General features: G+C 41.7%; 1 protein-coding gene across 1 annotated transcript; it reads left to right on the forward strand.

Moving 5' to 3' along the window:
- Positions 1-889: 889 nt before the first annotated feature.
- On the forward strand, positions 890-23,224 carry dcaf7 (ddb1 and cul4 associated factor 7). Its single transcript, XM_055657096.1, has 6 exons — positions 890-1,325; positions 6,337-6,448; positions 12,521-12,639; positions 14,844-15,053; positions 16,586-16,703; positions 18,991-23,224. The coding sequence occupies exons 1-6, from the start codon at positions 1,029-1,031 to the stop codon at positions 19,161-19,163; spliced, it is 1,029 nt and encodes a 342-aa protein (XP_055513071.1). The 5' UTR covers positions 890-1,028; the 3' UTR covers positions 19,164-23,224.
- The last annotated feature ends 3,700 nt before the right edge of the window (positions 23,225-26,924 follow it).

Genomic DNA, 26,924 nt, shown 5'->3' on the forward strand with positions numbered 1-26,924 from the left:
ATGATAGTCGCCGGCAGTCGTAAAAAATATACGCCCAAGTGGGACAGGCCCTTTACCAGGGAATACAAATACCTTGGAGTGTACCTGGACAGTAAACGACTGGTCAAAACTGAAGCCATGTAGTAGAAGAAACAGAGCCGACTACTTTTTGAGAAGGCTCCACTCCTTCAACGTCTGCAGTAAAATGCTGCAGAAGTTCTACCAATCGGTGGTAGCCAGTGCCATCTTCATTGCTGCCATGTGCTGGGGCAGTAGGACGAAGGCCGTGGACGCCAATAGATTTAACAAGCTTATCAGGAAGGTTGGATCTGTCCTGCGGGCGGAGTTGGTCGTAGGAGGTGGTCTTGGAGGAGAGGATGCTCCTCAAACCAAAGATACTCATCTAGGATCTTTGCCTCAAACTGCGGGGCATCCTGGACAATACAGCTCACCCCCTCCATGACCCACTGGTCAACCTGAAGAGTACCTTCAGCAACAGACTGATTCCACCAAGATGCAGGACAGAACGCCACAAGGAGATCCTTTTCCCCTGTGCCCCCACCCCCAATCATCTCATCTTTGCACATCCCCAATCCTTTCCACTCGTCACTTTAATTTCATGTTTCATGTATTTTGTGTTTTTATTAGTTGATCCTCAAATCAGATTGTAAGCACACGCAAGGTGCCAACAGTGAGCCCGCCCACCGAATGCTTGCACCTGATTGGTCTGATCCATCGTCCATCATAGGCATCAATGGCCCGCCCATCAAATGCCTCTATCTAATTGGCCCGTTTCGCCGTCCATCATGGCAATTATAAACCCGCCCACTGGATGCCTGTACCTGATTGGTCTGTGCTGCCGTCCATCACATGATCTATTGGCCCGCCCACCTATGTCCGGCTGCGGCCACTCAGTCAGCGACGGGTTTCCGTTGTGAGTTTAAGCGGTTTATTGTTGTGAGGGGCGGCGTTGACGGGCCGCGCCGGGCAGGGCAGGTGGGCCGGAGCCGAGCCGAGCCGAGGCGGACAGCGGGCCTCCCCATCCCAAGATGAGCATGCACGGCAAGAGGAAGGAGATCTACAAGTACGAGGCGCCATGGACGGTGTACGCCATGAACTGGAGCGTGCGGCCCGACAAGCGCTTCCGCCTGGCGCTCGGCTCCTTCGTGGAGGAGTACAACAACAAGGTGCAGATCGTGGGGCTGGACGAGGAGAGCTCCGAGTTCATCTCCCGCAACACCTTCGACCACCCCTACCCCACCACCAAGATCATGTGGATCCCCGACACCAAGGGCGTCTACCCCGACCTGCTCGCCACCTCCGGCGACTACCTGCGCATCTGGAGGGTGAGGACAGGCCGAGGCCTAGCGGAGGGGGAGGTGGCGGCGAGACCGAGACCCCGAATGTTGGGGTGGGGAAGGAAAGGGGGCAGGGTTGGTGGGGGTGGGTGGGGGGGGAAGGGAAGGAAAGAAGATCGAGGAGGGGAGGAATGGAGGCGATGGGGGGGGGGGGGGGGGGATACGGGGGTCCATGGGGGGAGAGGAATGCAGGCGGGGTGGGGTGGGTGAGTAAGGAACGGGGGCAATGCCCGTGGGAATGAGGGAGGGGATGAGGTCCCTTAGGAAGGGGGGGGGGCAGAAAAGGGGGATGAGGGCATGTGGGATATGGGGGAGAAGGAGCCATGGGAGCAATATTGTCACTAAGTAGGGTCAAAGTATGGATTGCTGCAGCAAACCCTTACTCCGTCTTGATAATGCGCCTTCATTCGATCTCTCCATTTGTCATCCATTCCATGCCAGTACATTAGCCCCAGTATAAAAACTAACCTCTTACATGGGATCTTGTCAAAAGCTGACTGAAAATATAAATTCATTGCACTCTGTGCATCTCCCTTATTATTCTGCTATTTGCATCAATAGATCTCTTAAGCATGATTTTAATTTCATAAACCCACAATAACATCGTCCAATTTCAATATTCCTTTCCAAATGTCCTGCTATCACTTTTTTTTAAACTGTAGATTCTGGCTCTTGTTCCCATTACTTGCATTATGCTTATTGGTCTGTCATTTCCCATTTAATCTAGATTTGTAATTTCCAATCTACATTTGCCCCCTTAGATGATTTTGAATGATGGCAGGGGAGCAGAGTTATGATGAAACAAAAACATGGGTATATGATATTATCAGGTGAATAATTCCAAAGTGAGCCAGGCCGAGTTCAATCGATTGGATGGATGAAGAGAATGTGAGACAGGAATGACCACTCATTTAAGGAAAACTTGGGTAGTGAGAATTAAGGCTGGGCCTAATAAGATGAAACATAGACCATAGGTGCAGGAATAAGCTATTCGGCCCTTCGAGCCAGGACCGCCATCATGGCTGATCATCTAAAATCAGTACCGTTCCCCATATTGCTTGATCCCTTTAGCCCTAGGACCTAAATCTATGGAATCCTTCCATAGAAACTGAAGATAATACTGGAATATGCAATACATATTTTGTATCAATCTTTACCAAGGGAAAATAATATTACTAATATCTCATTTTGACCAAAGTTACATGTGTTAATTGTTGAGCTGCTAAATGATGGGCCGCATGCTGGTTGTGCTTAAATAAATGAATCACTTGATCCAAAAGGCAAAAAGCATCCTAAATTGCAGGGGGAAGGCGGCTGGAGGTCTCAGAATGGCAAGTGCGAAGTCACGGTTTGAAAAGGTGTCTGAGGACATGCCAGGCAACTTCGAGCTGTTCAATTTAACATTGATGATGGGGACGATTTTGTGAACATAGTGGAAAAAAGTTTAATAGGTACTTGGAGAAGCGTGAGGAGACCCATCAGGGATTTGTTAACGGCCAATAAAATTTGACTAACCTGATCTAAAAATTATTTTGCAAGTGACAACAGAGGAATTTGTATGTCGAGTTTTAGAAGGCATCTCATGCGGTGCCACTCAAAATGTTGATCAATAAAATTGAGGTCTTTGGCATAAGGCAACATGGAAAATTAATGACTGTGTTTGTTTCTGAGTAGAGAGTTTTATACAATTTAGTTGGATAGTTTCTGAATTTGCAGACAACAATAAGAAGCATTGAGGAGGTCCATGGAAAACTAAAAAGTCATGTTAGCAGATCGGTCGGGTGGGGGAGGGGAAGGGGGGGAGGAAGATGAAAATTTCCCCCCATCTCACACGCACAATTGGTCTGAAGAAGGGTTCCAAACTCAAACTTCACCAATCCATGTTTTCCAGAGATGTTACCTGACCCGCTGAGTTACTCATGCCTTTTCTGTAAACGGTACTCTTCTGTAATCCAGCATCTGCAGTTTCTTGTTAATACAAATGGCAGGTAAAGTTTGTTAGAGAGGTGTAAAGTGGTACATTCGGCATGAAATAAAGGAATCTTATAAGCTGAATGATACAGGCTACTTGGGAATTTACAATTAGATGGGCATAAACATTTGACCGTGGCTAGTTGAGAGAAATTAGTAAAGCCTATGGGACCAGGGCTTTTCAAATAGGGATATAGTGTATTAGTAGAGTGGTTTAGATGAAATAGACGGCCAACTCTGGAGGACAGTGTCCAATTCTGATATCTACATGTCTTGGAGACCTAAAATCTCATGTACCTTGATCATTATAATGTTAAATTCTTGGAGAGGGAATAGAAAAGTTACAGAAAATGGATTTGGCAATAACTGACTTCATCTACAAGGTTAGACTGAAGGAGCCAAAACAAAGAAGGTGCATGGGGACATGATTGCACGATGATCTGTTGCCTCTATGGTGGTGGGTGAAGGGTAATGCTGAGTCCCTGCAGGACATTCTGGGGGGAGAGTGGCTAGAGGCTGTGGTCCAAAACAACACTACCATCGGAGATTATATCCTGCACGCAGAGTTTAGGAATTAAGAAGATTAAGTGGCAGCACCTGGAAGGTGGTAATCTCTGGATTACCCCTGGTGCCATGTGTCAGTGAGTACAGAAATAGGACACTGCACCAGACTAAGTGGGACGCGTTGGGTCCCTGCCACACGGGAGGCTTGGTCCCCTCCCACTATCCCATTTTGCCCATCACCCCTTCTACCCCTCCCCACCCTGTTGCACTCCACCACCCCTTTATCCCACTCCCTCCCTCTCTTTCCCCCCTCCCTCCCCCTCTCCCTCTCCCTCCCACATCCCTCTCTCCCCTCTCCATCCCACTCTCCCCCCCCCTCCCTCCGTCTTCCCTCCCCCCCCTCCTGCGCTGTGGGCCGGGCTGCGGCACTCCCTCTCTCCATGTAACGGTGTGGTGCGTTAGGGCTGCTCTCGGTGTCCGCGCCCGCGGGCCGGAGCCACTGAGGCGCTGCCCGTCCCAGGACCCGCAGTGTCTCGGCGCTTCCGACTCCTCCCCCCCCCCCCCCCCCATCTTCCTCTACCACCCCATCTGCCTCCATATTTCTCTCATCCTCTTCTCCTCACTCCCATTCCCTGTCCCAGCACCTACCCAAATTGTAGAATAGCGCCAGGGCCTGGAACTTGGCCTGGTTCTCGCACTCGGACCGGCCCTGGCTGTAGGCGGCCGAAGCACTCGCGGACCTGGGCCTCGATGGAGCCGGGTTCGCTGTTCCGGTGGTGGGGTGAGGGTGGCAGGCAGCCATGCCAGGGCTGGGGAGGCTTTGCTGCAGGATGGCAGCCCCCGAGGCGCTGGTAAACCTTGACCCAGACCCTGGGCTTCAGCCCAACTCCAGCCCTCAACTCGGCTACCGCCTGGGCTTCAATCCAGGCCCCGGCTTCATCTCCGGGCTCATCCCTGACCCCGGACCCATACTCATCCTTGGTTCTAGCCCAGGCTCTGTCCCTGGGATCGTCCTTGGCTCCAGTTCCTGGGCTCGGCCCGCGGCAGCACCGTCCCCACCAGGTACTGTGCGGCCGCAGCTCCTTGGGCGATGGCGGCGCCAATCCTTCACCGTGGCGACCTCCAGCCAATTGACAGCGGACACGGCCAATCATTGGGCCAGGAAGTGACTGACAGGACAGGAAGTGACTGACAGGACAGGAGAGGAGACCAATCTATAGTTTTTTGCCTTAATAACATTTACAATATACCATTGATCGAAACAAAACTTCTTGCACTCGCAGCACAGGAGAACGGTGAAAGCTGGCAAAACATCGTAGCGCTTTCGAGTACCGTTTTTGCGAAAATAGAAAAACCACACACAAACCGGAAGAACACAAGATTAGAAGTTTAGTTATGTATAGATGTGATTGCGTAGCAGGAGATGATGGTGGAGATGCGCAGGGAGCAGAATCCTTGGTCATTACGACTGGTTTTGGGTAAAATGTTAACACTTCCATAAACTTTAATTTTAAACCTAAACTAAATAGGGGTTTTGGAAGAAAGTTGAGTTGATCAGGTTAGATACAAGGGTTTTTTGAAGATAGCCAGGATTGAGGTGAACTTGTGAAAGATAATCTAGGACATTCTTTTGTGTAGTGAGGGCTGAGTATAAAATTGCATAGCCTCTATCAAATACTGGGGATCTGATTCCCAAAGGAAACCTAAAGCAGGCGTCACAGATTTTAAAGTAGCAGAAAAAATAGATTAAAAATGAGAGCAGTTTCTAGACAAGATTAGATCAGAGGTAAGGAATTTTCTTCCACCCAGGGGTGGTGGGGTCTGGAGCTCATACCTGAAAAGATGGTGAGAGGCATAAATCATCGACACATTTGGAGAAAACATGGATGTGCATTGCAGGATCCATGACTTGCAGGGTCAGGAGCCTACTGGAGAAAAAAAAAGGACACCAATGTTGGAGTAATTCAGCAGGTCGGTCAGGCAGCATCCCGGGAGAACATGGATAGGTGATGTTTCAAAATGTCACCTATTCATATTCTCCAGGGATGCTGCCTGACCCACTGAGTAACTCCAGCACTTTGTGTCCTTTTTGTAAACCAGCATCTGCAGTTTCTTGTACTGAAGAACGTGGGGGTAAAGCTGGGTAGCTTTTTCTTTAATCAACACAAATATGATGGTTCTACTAACTTCCAATGTTGTAAAGTTTCTATGCTTTGATTCTATAACAGAGGTGTGTAAATAGCCTTTGTTGCTGTTTTTTTTTAATTGTATCAATATTTACTTGTACCCAAATGTATGGTTTCTCGGTGTTATTGTTTGGTATGGTTATTTCCCCAGTTGGCGAATTGCTTACCAATGTTCAAAGTTCACTTGCAGCATGGTAATTGTGCCACAGATTCAAAAAGAGCCATGGGAACATGATGCACGCATTAGGAGCTAGACTCAGGGGGGAGTGGAAACTTGTCAAGGCTGGGAAGAATTATACAAGTAACGAATATCTGCAAATATTTTCTTAACATTCTAGGTGAGCGATACTGAAACCCGGCTGGAATGCTTACTAAACAATAACAAGAACTCTGACTTCTGTGCTCCTCTGACTTCATTTGACTGGAACGAAGTGGATCCAAATCTCTTGGGTAAGGAAGAGCTGCAGGCTATGCATTGTCTCTCAGCTAATTAGATACCTTCTGGGACTCTGGTGATGGGTGCCTCATAATTTTGCACAATTAGATCCAAAAACCTTCCATGGATTTTGGGTAAAACCTTTATAATGATGCCAGACTACTTAGAGCAGATGGATTGATTGCCCAGGGGAGGTCTGTGGCTGTGACTGAATAGTCCTTCCTTGATGTGTTTGCTGGTTTATTGTACAGATCTTTTTGTAATGTTAAACAGATGCTTAAAGTTGAATTTGAGACAGCATGCAACTGAAAAAGATAAACCATTTACTTAATGGTGAACTTTATGAACAGCATTATGTGACGTTTAACCCTGACTCTGTTTGAAAAATGAATACCTGAAATAGGTAAGGAAAGAGCAGGTGAAAAAAACAGTTGGGACCAGTTTATTTCTTACATTATCCAATCAGTGATTTTTCTGAGATTGAACTGCTGAAAGCCACCTTTCCTTTTCAATTAAATCCTTATGTAAATATTAATTGAAGGATATTTTAACCCCAAGGGCAATGAGCTGATAGTAAAAACAAAAGAATGAATTTAAAATGTTGTATTGAAAACCAGTTGAAAATTTCAAAAAATGGCAAATTAGACATTATTTGGGACTGCACTTGGAAATTACAATAGTACAAAATGATATGTGGGTGTTTCCATAAATAAGGGTACCAACCTGTAACGTGGGTGGCCAAATTTGAAAGTTATTAAATCATAATGAAATACCACAGCATTAAAAATGGGCCTACCGATGATCACTTTGAGCTAATTTGTGATCAACATCAACCAAAATTTGACCAAAATTTAATACTTTCAAAATTTAAAGGAAAGAAAACGAGAGAAAAAAAGTAAATTTATAAGACTGATGGAACACTTACTGATTTCTAAACTCCCAAAATGTCAGCACCTAACCCACCACGAGGCCCGTAGTTCACGCCAGGGTCATTATAATCGTGATGAGTGCAAAAAGCCCTGTTATAGCTCAATAAAGAGCATTGATAACCTTAGACAATGGGAGGGACTACAGAATGAGACATCACTAAAATAGGTGAGTAAACTAGATTTTTATTTCATGATTTTGTTCTATTCATTATTATTTCAATGGAAAGCTTAAACTCAAAATATAAACAATAAACAAAGAAACAATAAATGTAAAAATGGTTACTCTGCTTTTAATTCATACATTTCACAACGTGACCAAAGCGGCACCACTTCTCACGTTCTGCTGTGAAAACTTGCGGCATCAGAAAACCATCTTATCGAATGATAAATGATAAAAATCATTAGCATAATCAGAATTTGGCTTATATAGAGTTATTTAATTGCAAAATTTATGCAATCAAAACACGGGGACATATCTGATATTTTTCTTTGTAGAAACAGATTTATTTATTTTGCTTCATCTCATTATTTTGGCTATACACCATGATCTATATTACTTAAAATACAGGATATGAAACAATGGGAATATTACATTAAAATAAAACAGGAAAATAACCTGGAAGTTTGGAGACCTTCAGTTTCACTACTGAGTGCTGTATTTACAGAAACGCCCATGTGCAGGTTTTTTTCCTTTTTCCATTTGTAAATTGATACCTGTCCTGTTACACCTGAGTTAGTAGCTTTTCAAAATAATCTCTATACTTGCTGCCATGGATGCAAGCTCCAGTGAGAGTGGCCCTGCAATGAGCAGACCTGGGGTTTCAAAATCAACTAAGTACTGTCGAATTTTCCAAATTGCAATATTTGAATATGTTTTTTTTACAGACGTGTGTGAAGCTGATTTACGGCATATCAATAATCATGCATTCTTCGGGCATCTGCCTTAATATCTTGTCCAAGCTTCAAATTGTCTTTAGAAGCATTTTATTTGCTATTAACACAGTTGCTGGCATTTAACATTTGAATTGTAGCATGTTTCAGCTGTTCGGCACATTGGGCTTATTTTCCTTCTGCTTTGAGGTTCTTTGTCCATTAACCAGCCTCACCACCATCGACTCCATCTATACTTTGTGGTGTCTTTTGAAAACAGCTAACATAGTCAAGGATTTTTCTCACCCCAGACATTTCCTCTTCTCTCCTCTTTGGGCAAAAGCATGAAAGCACGTACCACCAGATTCAGACACAGCTTCTCCCAACTTCACACCACTGAACGGTCCTCCCATATGCTAGGATTTAGTCCTGATCTTCTAACCTACCTCATTGCAGACTTCCTCTTTAATTCTAACATTTATAATGCTCGAGCATTATTCTGCGCTCTGGTATTTTTCATTTTCATTACCTTTGTGCATTTGTATGACGTGGTTATACTTGCATATAATATGATTTGACTAGATAACGCACAAAGAACTTCTCCCTGTATCTCTGTGTACCTGGCAATAATCAATATCACTGCTTTAGGTGGTAAGTGTTTTCAAAGTGCAGAAGAGACCAGGATCATTGAGGTAGATCATGAATGTCTGTTTGGGGTTTGGTCATTGAATGCTGTTTTCCTTAGTTGGTCAAAGTTTGTGCTGGTGTACCAGAGGTACAGTGAAATACCTTATCAAAATCACCAAACAGTTTGGCAATGGCTTAGACCTCTGCCTCTGAACATGAGTGTCTGTAAGCATTGTTTGTCTTCTGTAGCCCAGTAACTGAGTTGAAGTGACCTTGGTAGTTCAGTCCTGTGGGAGTTTGGCTGTGAGGAACAATATTGCGTAAAGAACGATTATAAAAATGGTTGGAGTAATTGGGAATTACTTGATTAAACTGCACTGAGCTTGGGCTTGTGGTGGATCTGTTGGTTAAAATCATACCCTACATGTCATTGAGTGGCGGACATGGAATGGAGATTAATTTCTGCAGGCAATTTGAGAAGAATGTTCTCCAGTCATCCACAATTGATAGTCAAAAGGCTTTTGGACAGTTGAAAAAGACCATGTGTAGTGCCCTACATTTTTCTTGGAAATGTTGCGCTGTGAAGATCACATTTGTTGCACCATGTCCATGAAGGTTGATACCCACTGTGATTCAGGGAGCATCTATTTGACCACTGATACAAGGAGTTTAGTGCCTTGGAATTACTTTTGGGAGTTTGGGAACAAATTACCATTTGGTTGCGATCTCCATCCAAACATTGATGCCCAGTGAAAAAGCACATTCATTCAGACAGCGTAATATGATGAGGAATCCGCGTGATTAAATCAATGGTGGACACCTCGGGGTATGTCTGGCTGCATGCTCGTGATGTAACGGTGTTGAAAGCTGGCGGTGTTGCAGATGGTCATGTGTACTTGTTTTTCCATAAGTTTTCACAACACAAAGGAACTTTTTCAAAGATGTGAGCTCTCTAGCTGACTCCTGCATTGCAGATATATTAGAGTTGTATCAGACTGCGGGTAAAAGATACTTTTCCAATGCAATCAAATCTTCAATTTTGTCTGATGTTTGGCACTCCTGACGTTTGGATCGGCTTAATCTACTTTCCAATTTTCCAGTCCTACTTTAATTGCAGCTGGTTTTTTTAAGTGTTGCTTTTGCTGCCACATTTGAAGTGTTATCTTTGTTTCTGCTTCCTCTACAATTGGTGTTTGTAGAGGTTCCAGTACTAACTGCAGAACCCATATTCTCTTGTCTAGACTGTCGTAACTGCAGTTTGGTACAAATGGGGTCAGCATAATGAAAAGTCCATCTGGTAACCTGTGCCAGTCGATATAATTCTGTTCATGTGCCTTTTAAAGTCCAGATGGCCCCTACCTATCTGATTGATCAGTCCCTCGCATGCCCCACCTCACCCAAAAAATTGTGGAGTGCAGGATGAGCTTGGGGTAGTAGACCACCATACTGACCATATAAATTAACTCTGAATTTACCTGATCATTATGAATGATGTAAGAATGGAGACATTGATTAATTTTTGTTAACTTTTGGTTGCCTTGGCTGATTTGATCTGGTGAATTCTTTCACCAGATCAGCAGTAAATTGTTTTGGAGCTGGGCCTTTCAAATTTTTGCTGCAATTCTGTATTTTCTGTTCTGTGTTTTGCTTCATTCACCAATTGATTCATTATCACTTTTCATGCACTGAAACACTGAGGAATGAAACAATAAAGCAAATTATATTCTAGCGAAGGCATTAAAATAGAAAAGGGTCTATGGAATCTAGTTTGGTCTGTACTTAATCCTGGAGTGTCTGGTTTGCATTGTAGCCTCCATTGAAGAAAGCTGGCACTAAAAGCAGCTCAAATTTTCAATGCTTTGATGTGAGATTCTTCCAAGCATATGAGTAGTGCATATTGTTCAACCCTAGTTATCTCAAAGCCACATGTGACACTGGCATGGGAGCAAAATTCCAATTCCAGAGATGTGGGGAAAAAATCCAAACTAACAATTCAATGGTGATGGTGGTGTGGTGACTTTGTGGTTAACTTGCTGCACTAGTGATGTAGTGGTCGGAATAAAAAAAATTGAGAAAAGTTCAAATACAATTGTAACAGCTGGGAAATTTAAGTCTGGTTAATAATTTGGAATAAAAATACTAGCATCAAAAATGAAGACAATGAAAGCGTTACCAATTTCACTATTATTGTAATGGCAAATTTCCGACTTTCCAGTGGCCTCTTTTCCAGTTGCCATTACTACACAGGTAAGTAGGAGAGATCTTACGCAGACCTAATAGAACAGATCTTCCAGTCGTCATTTCCAGTCGTAAATTGGTTGTTTATTGAAGTAGTTGTACAAACAAAGAGATGAACGTACCAGGTTTTCCTTATTCTGCATGCAAGATGTAGCTGGCTGTTCTGTACCTGGTTTGGTGAGAACTGTATGCTCTCCCTCCCTGTGCCTGCCACTTCCTGTCCCCTTTGCCCTTGTATATACACGCCACTATGCATCTAATGACTGCCCCAAGTGTCCAAAATAACACGGCAAGATATATGTAGACAAAATAATATAATATGCCAGCAGTAGTTAGCCTAAACATAAATGGCTCCTACAATTATTCTTAAGGGAAAACTCTGTCCAATCTATTCCGTCTGACCTACATTCGAGTACAAAACCAAGGAATATAGTTGATTATTTTCTGACCACCTAAAGTGGCTGGGAAAGCCAAACAGTTCAGTAGCAATTAATGATGGAAAATAAATGATGGCGTTGTCCAAATACCCTATTTTCTATGATTGCATTACATATTGAGGAAATAATGCATTGTTACAGATGCTGCTCTTTAGATAGACTGGGATGGGAATAATATTGTGACTTTCATTGTACAAGATATGGAGGAAAGAGTGTTGCTATTAATTTATAGGGTTTGCGTGAGACCATAACCAGAATGCCTAAAGTAGTTGGAGTGGGTGTTTATCTCTAAGCAGCAATGAATAAGATCTATGTTTATAGAAATTTTGAAGAATAAGATGTATTTCCAATGAAATATAAAATTGTTGAGAGAAATTAATGGTTGGTGACTGGGTGCATGTTCTCCAGATAAGGAGTCAAGGCATGAAATTATTTATTCTTGAAGACATTGGCTACATATTTGTTGAATACATTCAAGACTGAGATTGATACATGTTTGCCTACTAAGGGAATTGAGAGTTATGGAAATCAGAAGGAAAGTGTGAAAATTGATTGTAGTGAAGAGAAAAATAGCCACTTAAATTATCTCGTCATCAGAATTGGGCTTCGGCATGGCCATGAGATTAAAAATTTAAAGCTATATATTAGAAACAATTTTTCTCAATTTTCAAAGAAGGGATTCTATAGGAATCTAATTAATGTTTCTAAGAGAATTAATGGAAAAATAAATTGCCCAAGAATTCATTAACAAATTATCAGGGACTAAGAATACAAAGACTGTTCCAAGCGTGATATTCTTTGGTGTGAAAAGTTATTGACATTTTTTTTTTTTTTACACAAGAGATAAGTGTTACTTTGCAGAGTAAATGGATTGAGCAATTTTCAAAAATTGTGTGCAACTCAATAAAATAGAGTTCCGTTTTATGTTTAAGAGTACCAACTATATCCTGTTCTTCAGATTACTAATTGCTTATTTTCTCCACAGGTACTTCCAGCATTGACACCACTTGTACAATCTGGGGTCTGGAGACTGGTCAGGTGCTTGGCCGAGTTAATCTAGTCTCTGGTCATGTGAAAACGCAGCTCATTGCTCATGATAAGGAGGTAATGAGGTTTCAATGTTTTTCCAATGCTCAATTCATTGCAGATGCAAGATTGCTCAGTCAGTCACACAGTGAAGGCAATATATACGGGAAAGAGCTCGGGGCCTGATTTGATCCAATTTTCTTGCTAAAATTTCTGACCGTGTTAAGTATGTTTCAATTTTCATGCATATTTACCCTGTGTGGGAGGGCTGAGAGTAATGTTCTTAAAACAAATGGGGACATTAGTGGGTTGCAACAGTCATTAAATATTGCCAGTGGCGTTGCATTGCGTCTGAGTGCTGCAATATTGGTATTAAGTTGCTCTTAACAATCGCTGTTCTATTAATGAATACAATTATTACAGTGGTCATTGCAATTCAGTTGTAGTAACACATGATAGTTTGCTATTCTACAATTAAAGTTCTCTAGAAATTTTAATCTTCATGGTACAACATGTTGGTAGTAATGTTACGAACGTGCCCAATATAATTCTAGTTTTTTTTTTTGTTTATTTTATTAGAAGCTAATTCAGTACAGTGGAACCTAATTTTAGGTGCCAACTATGTCATACCGTAATCCATTCTATGTACAGCTTTTAACTGGTGTATTGTGAAAATGTAAACAATCAAACTTTGAACATAAACCAAAAGATGTTTGGTATATTGCTGTATGCCTGTGCGGCTGTTTCCCAGTATATAGGCTCAGAACCCCAAAGCAGGTCATGTAACCCATCAGAGACCTGTTTCACCGTTCAAAGTATTGCAGTTGATCTGAACTTTGGCACCTGTCATTTTCATAATTGAGTTTCTCCGTAACTTAGTGGTCCTGCAATCCTCTTTTGAAAATAACTGATTATGATTGAGCAATCGGATGTTTTGAAATAATTTTGGATGGCTGAATTGAACATGAAATCCCATTATTTGTGTAGGTGAGGAAATGTTAATGATGAATAACAGAACTGCAGTACGGGGGAGGAGGAGGCTTTTCTATTCCTTGAATGTGAGCCATCTTAATTTAGTTGTTTTTGAACTTGCATTTTAAATGCTTCTGATAGCTTAAGGAGCTGACATGCATGAAGAAAGGAAGATTTGAAATAAGTACATGAGAGATGGAAAGTAAAGTGAATGTTGATTGTCACCCACAAGTGAGCTAACTTTTGTCCCCACTTGCAGATTTGTGAAGATTGTACCTGTATAGTCTATTGGTGCTGGCCAATAGGATATTTTCCTATTGTGCAATATAGCTACATCTAGCATTTCTAGCTGGAAAGTAAAGGTCCTTTTGCTCTGCCTGAATTCTGAGAATTATTATGATTGGATGCCTATTTACATCTGCTTTTACACACCAGGTGCTTCTTTTCTAGTGGGAAGGATTGCAGATTAATCCTTAATTCAAGACTACTTTGATGGAACCTGTTTCAAACTTGCTGACATCGGGTCTTTCTGTTTGTCAGGCATTTAGGTCCAATTTCAAGATGGGAATAAGCAAGACCTTATTCATGCATTGCAGAGAGATCACTTTTCATTCTCATGGGAAGGAGGTGCATTCAACCTGGAAGACTCCTTTACACGTGTAAAATGTGAATGGAGATTAATTGTGTCACCTGGCCAGCATGTTTAAAAACATTGATTCTGAAATGTCCTACATTGGCTTTACAGTGCAAAGGGACTTAAGAAATGCAAGATAAAAGCTTTATTGAAAAAAATATGTCAAAGCTGTCAAATTAGAAAGCTAGAATTTTGTATTCCCAGCCACTTGTACTCCAATCACACCTTCAACATTTCCAGATGCCATAGTCCACCATGTCAAGTGTTGCCCTGTGTATATCTATTGGTTTCACACAATTATTTCCATTGGGATTTGCTTGATAACAATTATAAGTGCATCCTCTTCCTTTCCCACCCTTAATAAGTGATCTTAACACTAATTAGCAGCTTGATGCGATGAACATATAGTGCTGGAGTAACTCGGCAGGTCAGGCGGCATGCCACTTCCTGACCTGTTGATTTGCCGTAGCACTTTGTGTCCTAAGCAAGATACCAGCCCCTGAATGCAGCTCAGAGAGATCGCTGGACTTGGGAATTGAAGTAAGGTCTTTCTTGATTTAAATTTTTTTTTTTTTAATCTGTTTGTCTTAATCTCCAAAGATTCATTGCCTCTTCCACTTTGGAAACCACTAATGGTTAGACTAATAACTTGCATCTTATTTTCTTCCACTCGCAGGTATACGATATTGCATTCAGCAGAGCAGGAGGTGGCAGGGACATGTTTGCCTCTGTGGGTGCAGATGGTTCAGTGCGTATGTTTGACCTTAGACACCTGGAACACAGCACCATCATCTATGAAGATCCGCAGCACCATCCATTGCTTCGACTGTGTTGGAACAAGCAAGATCCCAATTATTTGGCCACAATGGCAATGGACGGCATGGAGGTGAGCATAGAAAATTAACGGTCCAGTAATATGGTGTAGTAATATGTATAATATGCCTTGATGGGCAAGAAAATAATTGCAAGACTGAATTCTATGGACTTGCGCAGTCTCCAAGTCCAAATGTCAATGTATCAACAAGTGATGGGTGAGGAGTGAATGTGGAAGCTGCAGGGATGGAATGTGACGACTAGGGAATTCTATCCTTGGTCTGTCCCGGGGAGAGGAGTTGACAGCAAAGGCATGAGAAATGGATGAGATAGTCAAGGAATGGCAGAGAGGAAGCCACAATTCAGAAAGAGTGCCAACATAACGCAGTTATCCAGTTATGGCACTGATTCACTTGCAGTTTCATTCTGGTATACTACATTCAATGTTCACAATGTAGCTTCCTCTACGTTGCAGAAACCAAATGCAGATTGAGTGATCACTTTGTGGAACATCTTTGTTCATTCTGCTTCCTGTCGCCTGTCATTTTAATTCCCCCTCCCACTCAGACCTATGGTCTGTAACCTGCATTGTCATAGTGAAGCCCAGCACAAGCTTGAGGAACCCTCATTCATTTCAGCCCGTGGCCTTCTGGAATTGACATTGAATTTTTCAGTAACTTGGTAATTTGCCAATTTCAGATAACTTGTTTTTTTCAGTCAGTATCAGTCATCCATCTGTAATATTAGCTCAGCCTATTCTTTCATTTTCTACCTGGGATGAAAGACAATCCCAGCCGGGGAATCTGCGGGGTTTGCCCTGTACAGTATTTTGCATCTCATATTCTTTTGTCTCTAATTGCTCCCATTCACTCGTTGACCCGATAACCTTGTTAAATGTGGTCACCTTGTTTTATGCTATCAGGGACATCCCCCACCCTCCCTGCAGATTGATTAGCTTTTCTCGTTAAGTTCTGATGAAGGGTTTCTGTCCTACAGCAGTGACTCGTCTTCTCACAGATGCAGCCTGACTGGCTTGAGTTTTTCATGTTTAGTGACTGGTTGAATGGATGCAGTAACCACTTGCACCTGATGGCTTGGCATCTGAGTGATCTAAGAGGAGATAGCCTGCAGTCGCTGAATAATGCCCCATCATGACTTATGGTGCACAGTAACACATTAACATGTTACAATATTGGAGTTGCAGATTGTATGCAGGGTAAGATTGTTTCATGTGGAAGTTGGCAACTTGGAAGAGTAGAAGGTCAAGCTGATAAACTGATAACGTTTTTTTACTGTATTTACATAAACATTCCATTCTATACTGAAGTTTATAATCAATCTTGCTTTTTAATGGTTCCATCAATATCAGGGTAACTGGTTGCTTTCCAAAAATGCTTTTGGTTATAAAATATTTTTCAGTCTTTGAGTGAGAGGGTGTGGTTATTGCAGATTATGTCAACCTTATTCTATGTCCTAATTTGGATCCTATTCACCTTGCACTTAAATTGCTTCGGAGGCATTAATTGTCAGGTAAAATGCTACTTCACTCTTTTAAAATGTTCTTTTGAGTCTGTTAAACCAAAAGCATTTACCTGTCGGTTGCAGGTGGTGATTCTTGATGTCCGTGTGCCCTGCACTCCTGTGGCCCGGCTAAACAATCACCGGGCATGTGTGAATGGCATTGCCTGGGCTCCACATTCATCCTGTCACATCTGCACTGCAGGTAAGGACTTCCTTTGTTCATTTACAACTGAACATCATCTAAAGACTTTCCTTAAACGTGATAATAAATAATTCTTATCGTAGTTATTAACATGTTTAAGAAACGTTACCTATTTCCTGCTCTCCATAGATGCTGCTGCACCCGCTGAGTTTCTCCAGCATTTTTGTGTACCGTAGTTATTAACATTCTTTTCTTTCACACTAACCGTTTAAATGTAAAGTTAATTTCAATTTAACACATTTCATTGTGGAAATTTGTAACTTAAATCCAACAATTATTATCCCTGGAAACATCCTAATTTGCCCTAAGACCTGGCCAATGATCTGTGTAGGCTTATCAATAACTTGTCACTTTTGCATACTGTCCATAAAATTACGATTCAGTTTCCTCTTGTTTTCTCAATGTATACAAGTTTCTCTGGCAATCACTTTATAAAATTTTATGATTTCCTGTATTTCTACCTCTTTTTCCTAACATTTTATATTGGGCAAATATATTATCCTGAAGCAGGGTCTCACCTGAAACGCATGTTGCCTCCCCAGCTGCTGCCCAACCTGCTCGAGTTCCTTCAGCAGTTTGTGTTTTGTTCCAGATCCCAGCATCTCTAGTCTGTTGCGTCCATACTAACCTGTCTGCCTTTAGTCAATTGACCTATTATTCCTGTACCATCTACACCAGTTGATGTTGCACTCTGCACCTACCCAAGAATATATATTGATGATCAGTGTTCTCTGGGGGATCTCACAGCTCACATCTGAACTGCCTCCTGTAGTTTTGTTTTTTTCAACTGACTTTCTATATATTTTGCCCAACTTTGTTTTCTTTTTATTGGCTACCCATGGCCCTAAATTTATCATAACCCATTTCTGAATATTTAAATTTTAAATTCTGTACTCGTCTGAGGAGCTTTTTCTCCCTATTACGAGAAGGCGTCCAGTCATAGTTCTAAATTATCTATGGTTTGAAGTCTTCCTTTCAAGTCTTATAAGATTTGACATGGCAACATCTTTGGATTAGTTCCATATTTAACGATGGAATTGGCTACTGAACCTAAATACTGTGTTTCTGTTTAAATGTGTAGCTATCCTTTATTCAACAGGTGTGGTTATTTCTAGCCCTTCATTCTGGGCAGAATTTGAACCTGTGGAATTTGTAGAATGAGGTAGGACTGGCCATGAACCCTTGCCACTGACAGGAGGATTCCCATTTTTGCCACTTCTAGGTGCAGCTCACTGCCTGACCTTCAACAGAGGATCCCTCTGTGGGTTTTACCCAGTGCTTGCCTGGCTCCTGTTTGTTCCTGTGTCATTAGAAATAGAGGAGGAAAAAGTTAGGCTATCATAGAAACATAGAAAATAGGTGCAGGAGTAGGCCATTCGGCCCTTCGAGCCTGCACCGCCATTCAATATGATCATGGCTGATCATCCAACTCAGTATCCTGTACCTGCCTTCTCTCCATACCCCCTGATCCCTTTAGCTACAAGGGCCACATCTAACTCCCTCTTAAATATAGCCAATGAACTGGCCTCAACTACCTTCTGTGGCAGAGAATTCCAGAGATTCACCACTCTCTGTGTGAAAAATTTTTTTCCTCACCTCAGTCCCCCTTATCCTTAAACTGTGACCCCTTGTTCTGGACTTCCCCAACATCGGGAACAATCTTCCTGCATCTAGCCTGTCCAACCACTTAAGAATTTTGTACGTTTCTATAAGATCCCCCCCTCAATCTTCTAAATTCTAGCGAATACAAACCGAGTCTATCCAGTCTTTCTTTATATGAAAGTCCTGACATCCCAGGAATCAGTCTGGTGAACCTTCTCTGTACTCCCTCTATGGCAAGAATGTCCTTCCTCAGATTAGGAGACCAAAACTGTATGCAATACTCCAGGTGTGGTCTCACCAAGACCCTTTACAACTACAGTAGAACCTCCCTGCTCCTATACTCAAATCCTTTTGCAATGAATGCTAACATATCATTCGCCTTCTTGACTGCCTGCTGCACCTGCATGCCTACTTTTAATGACTGGTGTACCATGATACCCAGGTCTCGTTGCATCATAGGATTTGAACTAATTCCACATTGTTTATTTTAGGTGTATTATTCCCTTTGAATTCTTATGTTAAGCACTGAAGGTTCTGCACCACCAACTGGTACTGAGCCAGGCAGAGTGCATAGTCCTGAAAGTTATTCGTGAGCATTTCAATGGGTGGAATGTCTTGCTGTCAGCATTGTTAACTTTAAAGATGAATGCAATCATTTTAACTATATCCACAATTGTGTTTCAAGCTGATGACCACCAGGCACTTATTTGGGACATCCAGCAAATGCCACGTGCCATTGAAGACCCCATCTTGGCATACACAGCGGAAGGAGAAATCAACAATGTCCAGTGGGCATCTACCCAGCCTGACTGGATAGCCATTTGCTACAATAACTGTCTTGAGATCTTGCGGGTTTAGTTCTGATGACTGACACAAGCCGGGAGAGGAGGGGGGGGGGGGGGAGGGTGGGGGGCTGTTGGTGTGTGAATGGTATGAATGAGTTAAAGTTGAGAATGATTGTGCAGATTCTCAGTGTTGTTATTATTATATTCTGAGTGCAATTTGGCCTTTCTAGGTCAAAATTAGCCATTTGGATCCCTGATCTTTCTCCACCTTTAAAGCAAATGCCAAACCTGTTGGGAAAGGGACACTTTTGTTTAATCAGCTAACCTTCTGGTAATGTACATGTACCATGTTAAAAAACTTTTTTAAACTGTCACTGTAAATAACACAACCATATTTTTATGATTGGAATAGCTCAATATGGGATAACTAGTTTCAGAATAAATCCTGGTTCCTAATCCACTACATCAGGTTGTGTGCCGGCAGGGCATTGCATTCCTATATTTCATGCCTGGTTTATGACGATGGTTCTATTTTGATAAGGAAGATCAGGATCTATCGTTCAGAAATTATTACATTTGTTTATAACTATAATATTGGGACATGGTGAAGTTTACAGATTGGAGTGAATTTCCACTGGAGTATCTGGATGAAGATTTTGCTGAATGGGGCAGTAAACAATCATCTGGTTTTGAGAACATGCTTTGTTTGGTCCTGCCTTGGACACAGCCCGCAGGACACCATTCTTCTTTCAGTAGGTTTGCCTTTCTCCAAGTTGGGGCCTCAATGGCTTTTGGAATGCAAACAAGGTATTGTCCTGTTCTTTGAAGTGGGCGACACTACATTTTGAAAGTGTGGTTCAGCAAAGTTGCCGCATTGCAATGACTGACACTCGCACCACTTGTCATTGGGATTATCACTTTAACTCAGTTGCAGACAAACAACCCATTCATTTAATCAAATATGGAATTAGTTTTCCTATTCAGTGGCTCATTCAGCAAGCTTCCCACCAATTCTCCAGCAACGAATTTTAAACCATGAATGGACTTTAAGAGACATCCTGTGTTTGCATTTTTGGAATCTGTTATGAATGTTGACTTTGCCTTCTAATCTAAACGGGCTGAGTTTAGAGTAGGCGATTTCAGTCTAGGTATAACTGATAGTTAAGTGAAATTTAATACAGTTAGTGCTGTGCAATTGAGCCTTGCTGAAATGGGGTCTTTGAATGCAAGGACTTTGCATTGCCTTTCCCTTCTGCTTGCTCACCTTCAAGACGGCAGTGATTTTACTCAACCGGCTGTGTATTTTGGGGGTGGGAGGGATCCGGTTTGTTTTGAAACAAACAAGAGTGTTTTGAAAATCCCTGTTCCTCTTGATGGTGTGCCTTCAATGAGAGGCGATTAATTTAACATAAGTAGATGCCGGAACCTCAACAACCACCCCCTGAGCTTGCACTACTGCTCAGTAAATCCATGCAGTCTGTCACCACTTCTGGAAGTGGTTTATCATGAGGCAGATTGACTCCCTATGCAACCCTTTCATGGTCTGTTTCCCCCTCACCCTGTGAAGCAATGTTTGATAGACAGAATAATATTGATTAAAAAAAGATGCACTGCGATAAAGTACAATTGAACAGCAATAAGAAGTCTTTATGGCTACAAGACTTGTGGCTGTGTTGGGGCTATGATTGTACATTTTAGTTCCTGTTTCTGCAATCCAGGCAAGCCATTTTCCTTTGTCGAAGCTGGTACATATAGGCCTGATTAGTCATTTAGAATGTGACGTATTTGTGAGTTTGATGGATCTTTCAGCAGTAGTGAATTGTGGATTTTTGTTATATAGTTTACTATATGCAGTGTCCTGGCCCGTTCTGGGGATGGAACTGCACAAGTGAGAGGATGTAGAAGTGTGTATGTGGGTTGGCTTTTACTCAAGTGCCAGAGTTAACCAGCTTTAGTTGTTAACTAAGTTGAGACTGAAAGGTACCCTACATTCACAGACGTGCAGGCAGTGAGGCGTAACAAGTAATAGATCATTCTTGAGCATTCTTTATTTGGTGGATACCCAAGACCAGTTCATTTTCTGCTAGTGTATTCGGTTAAATAATGAATTGGTGAATGTGAGGTTTTCTAAGCAGGAAAAGGCATGATGTGTTCTGTTTGTACTGTATTGGACTGGGTACAATGCACTGTGCACGGCATACTTGGGAAATGAAGTTACTTGTTACTGATTTGGGGCATCCTCTATCTAGACCTGAAGCTGGATGTGTTCAATTGGTGCTTTTTGGTCTTGCTCTAGGAAGTAGTGGAACAGATTTATTTCACCAGAACAGGAGATGGAGCAATGGAGTTCATTACATTCAGAGCATTAGTACACTGATACCGTGTTTAGCACGAGGGTTGTGTTCCCAGGAACAAGAATGCTAACCGAATCAGCACTAACAGGGGTCAATATAGCATTGTATTTAGAAATGCTTTACTGACACTGGTGCAGTGCTGAGAGCCTAGTGCTCTTCCTGTGACATTGGGGATATAGTAAATGTTGAAGTTCTGACACTCCAAAGTTTAGTGGTTATAGATAAATTACTTTTTCACTAGTGGAATAAATTAAATTGAAAGGCTCTAAGGTATTTTGCTGTTTACTGATGTTTGTTTAATATTTTTCTGTTATGCGTTGGCACCATGGATTCCTGTGACCGATTATTTTTGAAGTTCTTCCATCATCTGGTTGTTTTCTCAATGCTATTGGGGTTCTTTTCCAGAGCCTCGATATTAATTACTGACATTAGTATATTGTTGGCATGAATATTGAAAGATTAAACTCAGGGAAGGGTTAGGTGCTAGTTTAGCAGCTAATATTTTCTAGTTTGTATGTTTAGTTGTGGGGCTAAAATCTAAGCTAATCTTCAAACACTTAACCTTCCCTGGATTCTATTGTATTTTATTAACAACCTGTGCACTGCACCTTGCATGAGCTGAGTAAAGCCAATGATTTGTGCTCTTTGTCAATCCAGGCCTTGTTCAATTTTCAGTTTTTATACTCTTGACCACAGAAAAATTGCGCCCATATACTGTGGCAGATTTTTCTTAAAAGTCTGCAGGAAGCCAGCTGGATCCTGCTTGGACACAGTCAGGCTTCCAGTTCCGTAGGTGGGATGGATTTGTTGCCATCTAGCGGTGAAAGTGCTAAAGTGCAAATTCACTCTCGTCCATAGTACTTGAAACTACCGGCACAAAATCTGAAATAAAAGCAACAAATACTGGAAACACTCTGTATACCCAAGTAGACCTGAAACATTAACTCTGTTCCCGTACCACAGATGCTGCTTGACATTGAATGTTTCCAGCATTTTCTGTATCAATTTGTGTCAATAATATACCAGTTAGAGTGTATAAACGCATGCTTTGGTAGTGAAATATCCAGTTTCTGTGGTGAAGTTGAACTAACTAAAGCCTTGAAACTTCAGCATGTTCAGCCATCTCCCTTCAAACTTTGGTTAACTATTTATTGAAGATATTTGCTCCCATTTCTTTGACTTTTAGCAGGTCCTTCACTCTCACTTCTGTCTTTAGCAGGGCATATTTTGTAACTCTTGAGTCAGCCAAAAGTAAGGGAAATAATAACGGGTGGCTTCTCTGCCTTTTTCTTGGCCTTTAATTTCCCATTATGGGCAAAAGATGGCCTTCCAGCCAGGTGTCTCCTTGAATTTAACATTTTTGTTAAGGCACAGGTAGCTACTTCAGCCAATCAAGGCTGTGTCGGCTCACAACCAATCTCATTGCTCCACTGATTTTTCTCTAACCTATTCGTCTCACTCCCCTTCAAGTCTTCAGCCCACTTCTACCTGCATTACATTCTACCACTTACCTACACAACATAGGCAATTAAAAGTGACCAGTTAGCCAACCAACCTACATGTTTATGAGATATGGGAAGAAACCAGAGCATTTATGGGGATGGATGCTATCTCCACTTAGATAGCACTAGAGGGAAAGTATTTGACTCTAGTCGCTAGTGTTATAAGGCAGAATTGGACTAACTGCGTCATCCCTTTGCAGGCTCTTTTACTTTCAGATCATTTTTCACCTGTTGCAAAAGTTCAAATTACCATCTCCCAACTGATAAAAATTCAAAAATTGCGATGCTGTGGTTGTCTAATTCTTCCTTATAAATGAGTATTCTACAGTACAAGAGGGACATATTAGAATAAATCAATTGATGGGTCTGCTAATGGCTTAAAAAATGACTGCTTTGAATAATATTTGGCTTTTTGAAATGAGAAGTTTTCCTGCCATTGCTGATGGAGACTACGTGCAGTTAGGTGGCATCCGTCATTCATCTTGCACTGTCTCATTTGGATACACAGCAATTGAAGAGAGTATCACTGTGTATCATAAGGAGGGAATCGGTCAGGAAGAAGTACTGATGCTCATTGCAAAAAAATTTGTCTGGAAAGTGGGAATGAATGGAAACGTCAAACAGTTGTGATTACCACCTTACACCTTCCAGTTGGGTTCACAGGGACATGGGTGAGATATCAAGTGGCAGAGGGACTTTGAAACAACGATTTGAGCCATGTCTACAACTTTGCAGAGCAATCACAAAAATTGTAATCAGGTTTGTTGTAGGTTAGTGATAGTTGCAAGCAGTAATGCCATAAACTTAGCTTACTCATTGATTTAACAGTAGGCTGAAGCTTTTCTAAGGACTTCCAGACCTGGGCTGTCTGTCGAAGGTGAGTGCTTGTTTTGCCCCAAGCTGCTGCTGCTGCTGTTGTGAGTCAGGCTTGATGAGCAGTGATTGTTAACCATATGATTTCTCCTACGCTATTCATTTTAGTGTAGCAAGGGTGCTGCTTTAGACATGTAGGGATGTTGTATAAAATATTGATGGACAGGAAATATAAATTTTAGTTTCAGAAGGAACTGCAGATGCTGGAAAATCGAAGGTAGACAAAAATGCTGGAGAAACTCAGCGGGTGAGGCAGCATCTATGGAGTGATGGAAATAGGCAACGTTTCGGGCCGAGACCGAAGAACGGTCTTGATCCGAAACGTTGCCTATTTCCTTCACTCCATAGATGCTGCCTCACCCGCTGAGTTTCTCCAGCATTTTTGTCTAATATAAATTTTAGTTTCTGATGTGGAAGATTTGTTTCTGTTGAGTTTGGACAAGGAATTCCTCTGCTATCTGGTTCTTCATCTGAGAGCACATAAAGAGCGTCAACACAAGGGCACCAGGTACAACGACAGAGGCTCATTTTGTGCGTGTGGTTTTAGAGGGCTGGGGCTGGTCAACTAAGTGATAAACCGTAAAGTCAATCATCTAAGCAAGTTCTCTGCTATTATCAACTGGGGCACAATGTCATTGAAACACTTTCCCTGCATTGGGTTGGGAGGGGACTTGCCTTGGGATCAAACAATGGTTAAACTCGGACATTTATATTTAGTTACTCTGCTGTTCGCACTGGGGGAAATCGTTTAATTATTTTAAATGCTCTATTATTTAATTAATCAAATTTCCTTTTATAAAGACATTCAGAGCTCTAGTGGTTCCTGATGTGGGTATCCAGTATCCAGCCAGTCCAATTTAGGTTTGACTCCCTCCTCCACACGTGCTACATCTAGGTTTGTGTGTAGAGAATGCACATGCGCCGACTAGATTCGTAGCATTTGTCCTGGTATAGGCCAGTACAGGTATAGGGGATATTAGGGCAATCTAAGGGGAATGTGAAACAGCAATGCAGCAAAAATTTATCTTATTGCCAAGCCTTTTGGATCCCAATTGGTGCTCTGAGTAAAATATACCCAGTCCCAACACTCGCTGCAAAGTCCAGTTATTAAAGACTTTCACTGGCAGTACCCGCCTTTGTCGTGCAAATAGTTTGTGTTGTCGACAGCTCATAGTAAATGTAACAGTGACTGGCCTTATCCTTGGATTTATAACCGGATTGAGTTCTCCATTTGATGCTTTTATTTTTAGCTATCAATTATCTTTTGTTCTGTGCCATTTAAATTTCAGATTTGTATAGCACAGCCTGAGTTTTTGTATTGACAGTATTTGTAGTGTGTATAGAGATATTTAAAGTATTAATGCATGCTGTTTGAGGGGCAAAGCTGGTTAGCGAATGCTACCACCATTTGCTTACCTATCTGGATCTCTGTGTCCAGTGGTTGGTGAGGGCTTTTGTTTTAAGGAGGTTGCACACCTGCTTGGCTTCAAACTTGTGTACTGCTTATGCTGTCCTGGTGCTTTTAGGTAGCCTTCGGAGTTGGGCTTCCATAGTTTAATCAGCATTTAAACAGGCAGCCAACTGCAAGCCTAGGCTCTCCCGCTCCACAGTGTACTGTATCTGAAAACTGAAGCCTTTCTTTGTTGTAATGTTACAATCTGTATGTCATCTCTAGTCCATACCTTTCTTCATGTGTTTTTTTTCATAAATGTTTGATGTAATGTAACTCTAAAGGCCTCTCCGTTTTACTGTGTTGCTGCTGGTTGAGCTTAGCTGCTGCCTGTTTTTTGAGTCAGGTGTGTACATCAGACAGAGGCCGGGATCATTTGTGTGTTTTTTATTCCTGGTGTTTTGATCTCATTAACCAATATGCCCATGACATGGTGTGAGCTGGACATGTTTGTACTGAATTCCTCCCCTGCTATTTATGAGGATTTTAATTTTGATCCAACACTTGCAGCTGATTCCCCAAGGTCTACTTTGAAGACAAGTGTGTTCATGGTTTGAAGTAGAATCCATCTTGCAATGAAGAAATAATTCATCTTTAATTTAAAATGTCCTCAAATTTCTGTTTGTCCACTTCTGTATGCTGTAAATGGCACTTTTAGTATTTATATTGTGCGATTTATTTTTGTTCAATTTCCGTTAATTATTGAATGCATAGCTGATTGCTTTCTTAGAACCGTAGAATGTTTGTTTACAATGGAATATATATAAGATGCTAACTTTTTCTTAATAAAATTATTGAAGCGTGTCAATATTTTGTTTTTCTATTTTTATGCATTTTTCTACCATCAAAGTGACTCAAGTATTGCAGAGATCACGAGGCAAGATCAACTGTATAATGTCGATGTATAACTGGACTTGATGGCAGCCATCATTTCACTTAAGTCACATACCAGTCATTTATCTTGCCTTAGTGTTTGCCAAAGACTGACAGGGCTCTGCTGTGGATTGCTTCTGTTGGATGTTTCTATTTCAGTTATGCACTAAATCCAGGCAAACAGCTGAAAGGCTTTCTTTAATGCATCAGCATGTGTTTCTCCAGTCTGGCATTGATAAGAGATATTTGGTTTTGCTTGCAATAGTAGGACTTTCCTTGGTAGGAGCCAGACATACGGTACATTAAGGAGTCTGTTTTGCAGTCTGCACCTTTGGTTCTCGTTGAGGAGGTCTCTTAAGAATGGTATGCATAAAGCATGGGCTCATTGGAGATAGTCAGCATGACTTTGTTCATGCTTCATGGACTTGATTTTATGAGAAGGTGACAAAGATGAATTCAATCAGTAGCTGTTTGTATTTGGAATTTTAGTGAAGCATTTAACCACGTCCCTTGTGGTAGGCTCATAAAGATCAAGGCATGTAGGATCCATGGAAAATTAGTAGATTGGATTCAAAATTGGTTTGGCCAAAGAAGACAAAAGGTAGTGTTGAAAGAGTGTTATTCTCTCTGGAGGTCTGTGACCAGTGGGGACCAGGGATCAGTGTTGCAACCTCTTGTTTGATATGTTTGGACAAAAATGACGGCTGATTAGCAAGCAAGCGACATAAAATTTGACAGTTGTGGATAGTGAGAAGATTGTCAAAAGATACAGCAAGATATAG

The sequence above is a fragment of the Leucoraja erinacea genome, chromosome 27 (genome assembly GCF_028641065.1).
Source record: "Leucoraja erinacea ecotype New England chromosome 27, Leri_hhj_1, whole genome shotgun sequence".
Classification (NCBI taxonomy): Eukaryota; Metazoa; Chordata; class Chondrichthyes; order Rajiformes; family Rajidae; genus Leucoraja; species Leucoraja erinaceus.

Coding starts and splice junctions, on each gene's coding strand:
- dcaf7 (XM_055657096.1), top strand. CDS start 1,029: ATGAGCATGCACGGCAAGAGGAAGGAGATCTACAAGTACGAGGCGCCA. Junction 6,449..12,520: donor AGTGGATCCAAATCTCTTGG/GTAAGGAAGAGC, acceptor TTTTCTCCACAG/GTACTTCCAGCATTGACACC. Junction 16,704..18,990: donor CTGTCACATCTGCACTGCAG/GTAAGGACTTCC, acceptor TTGTGTTTCAAG/CTGATGACCACCAGGCACTT.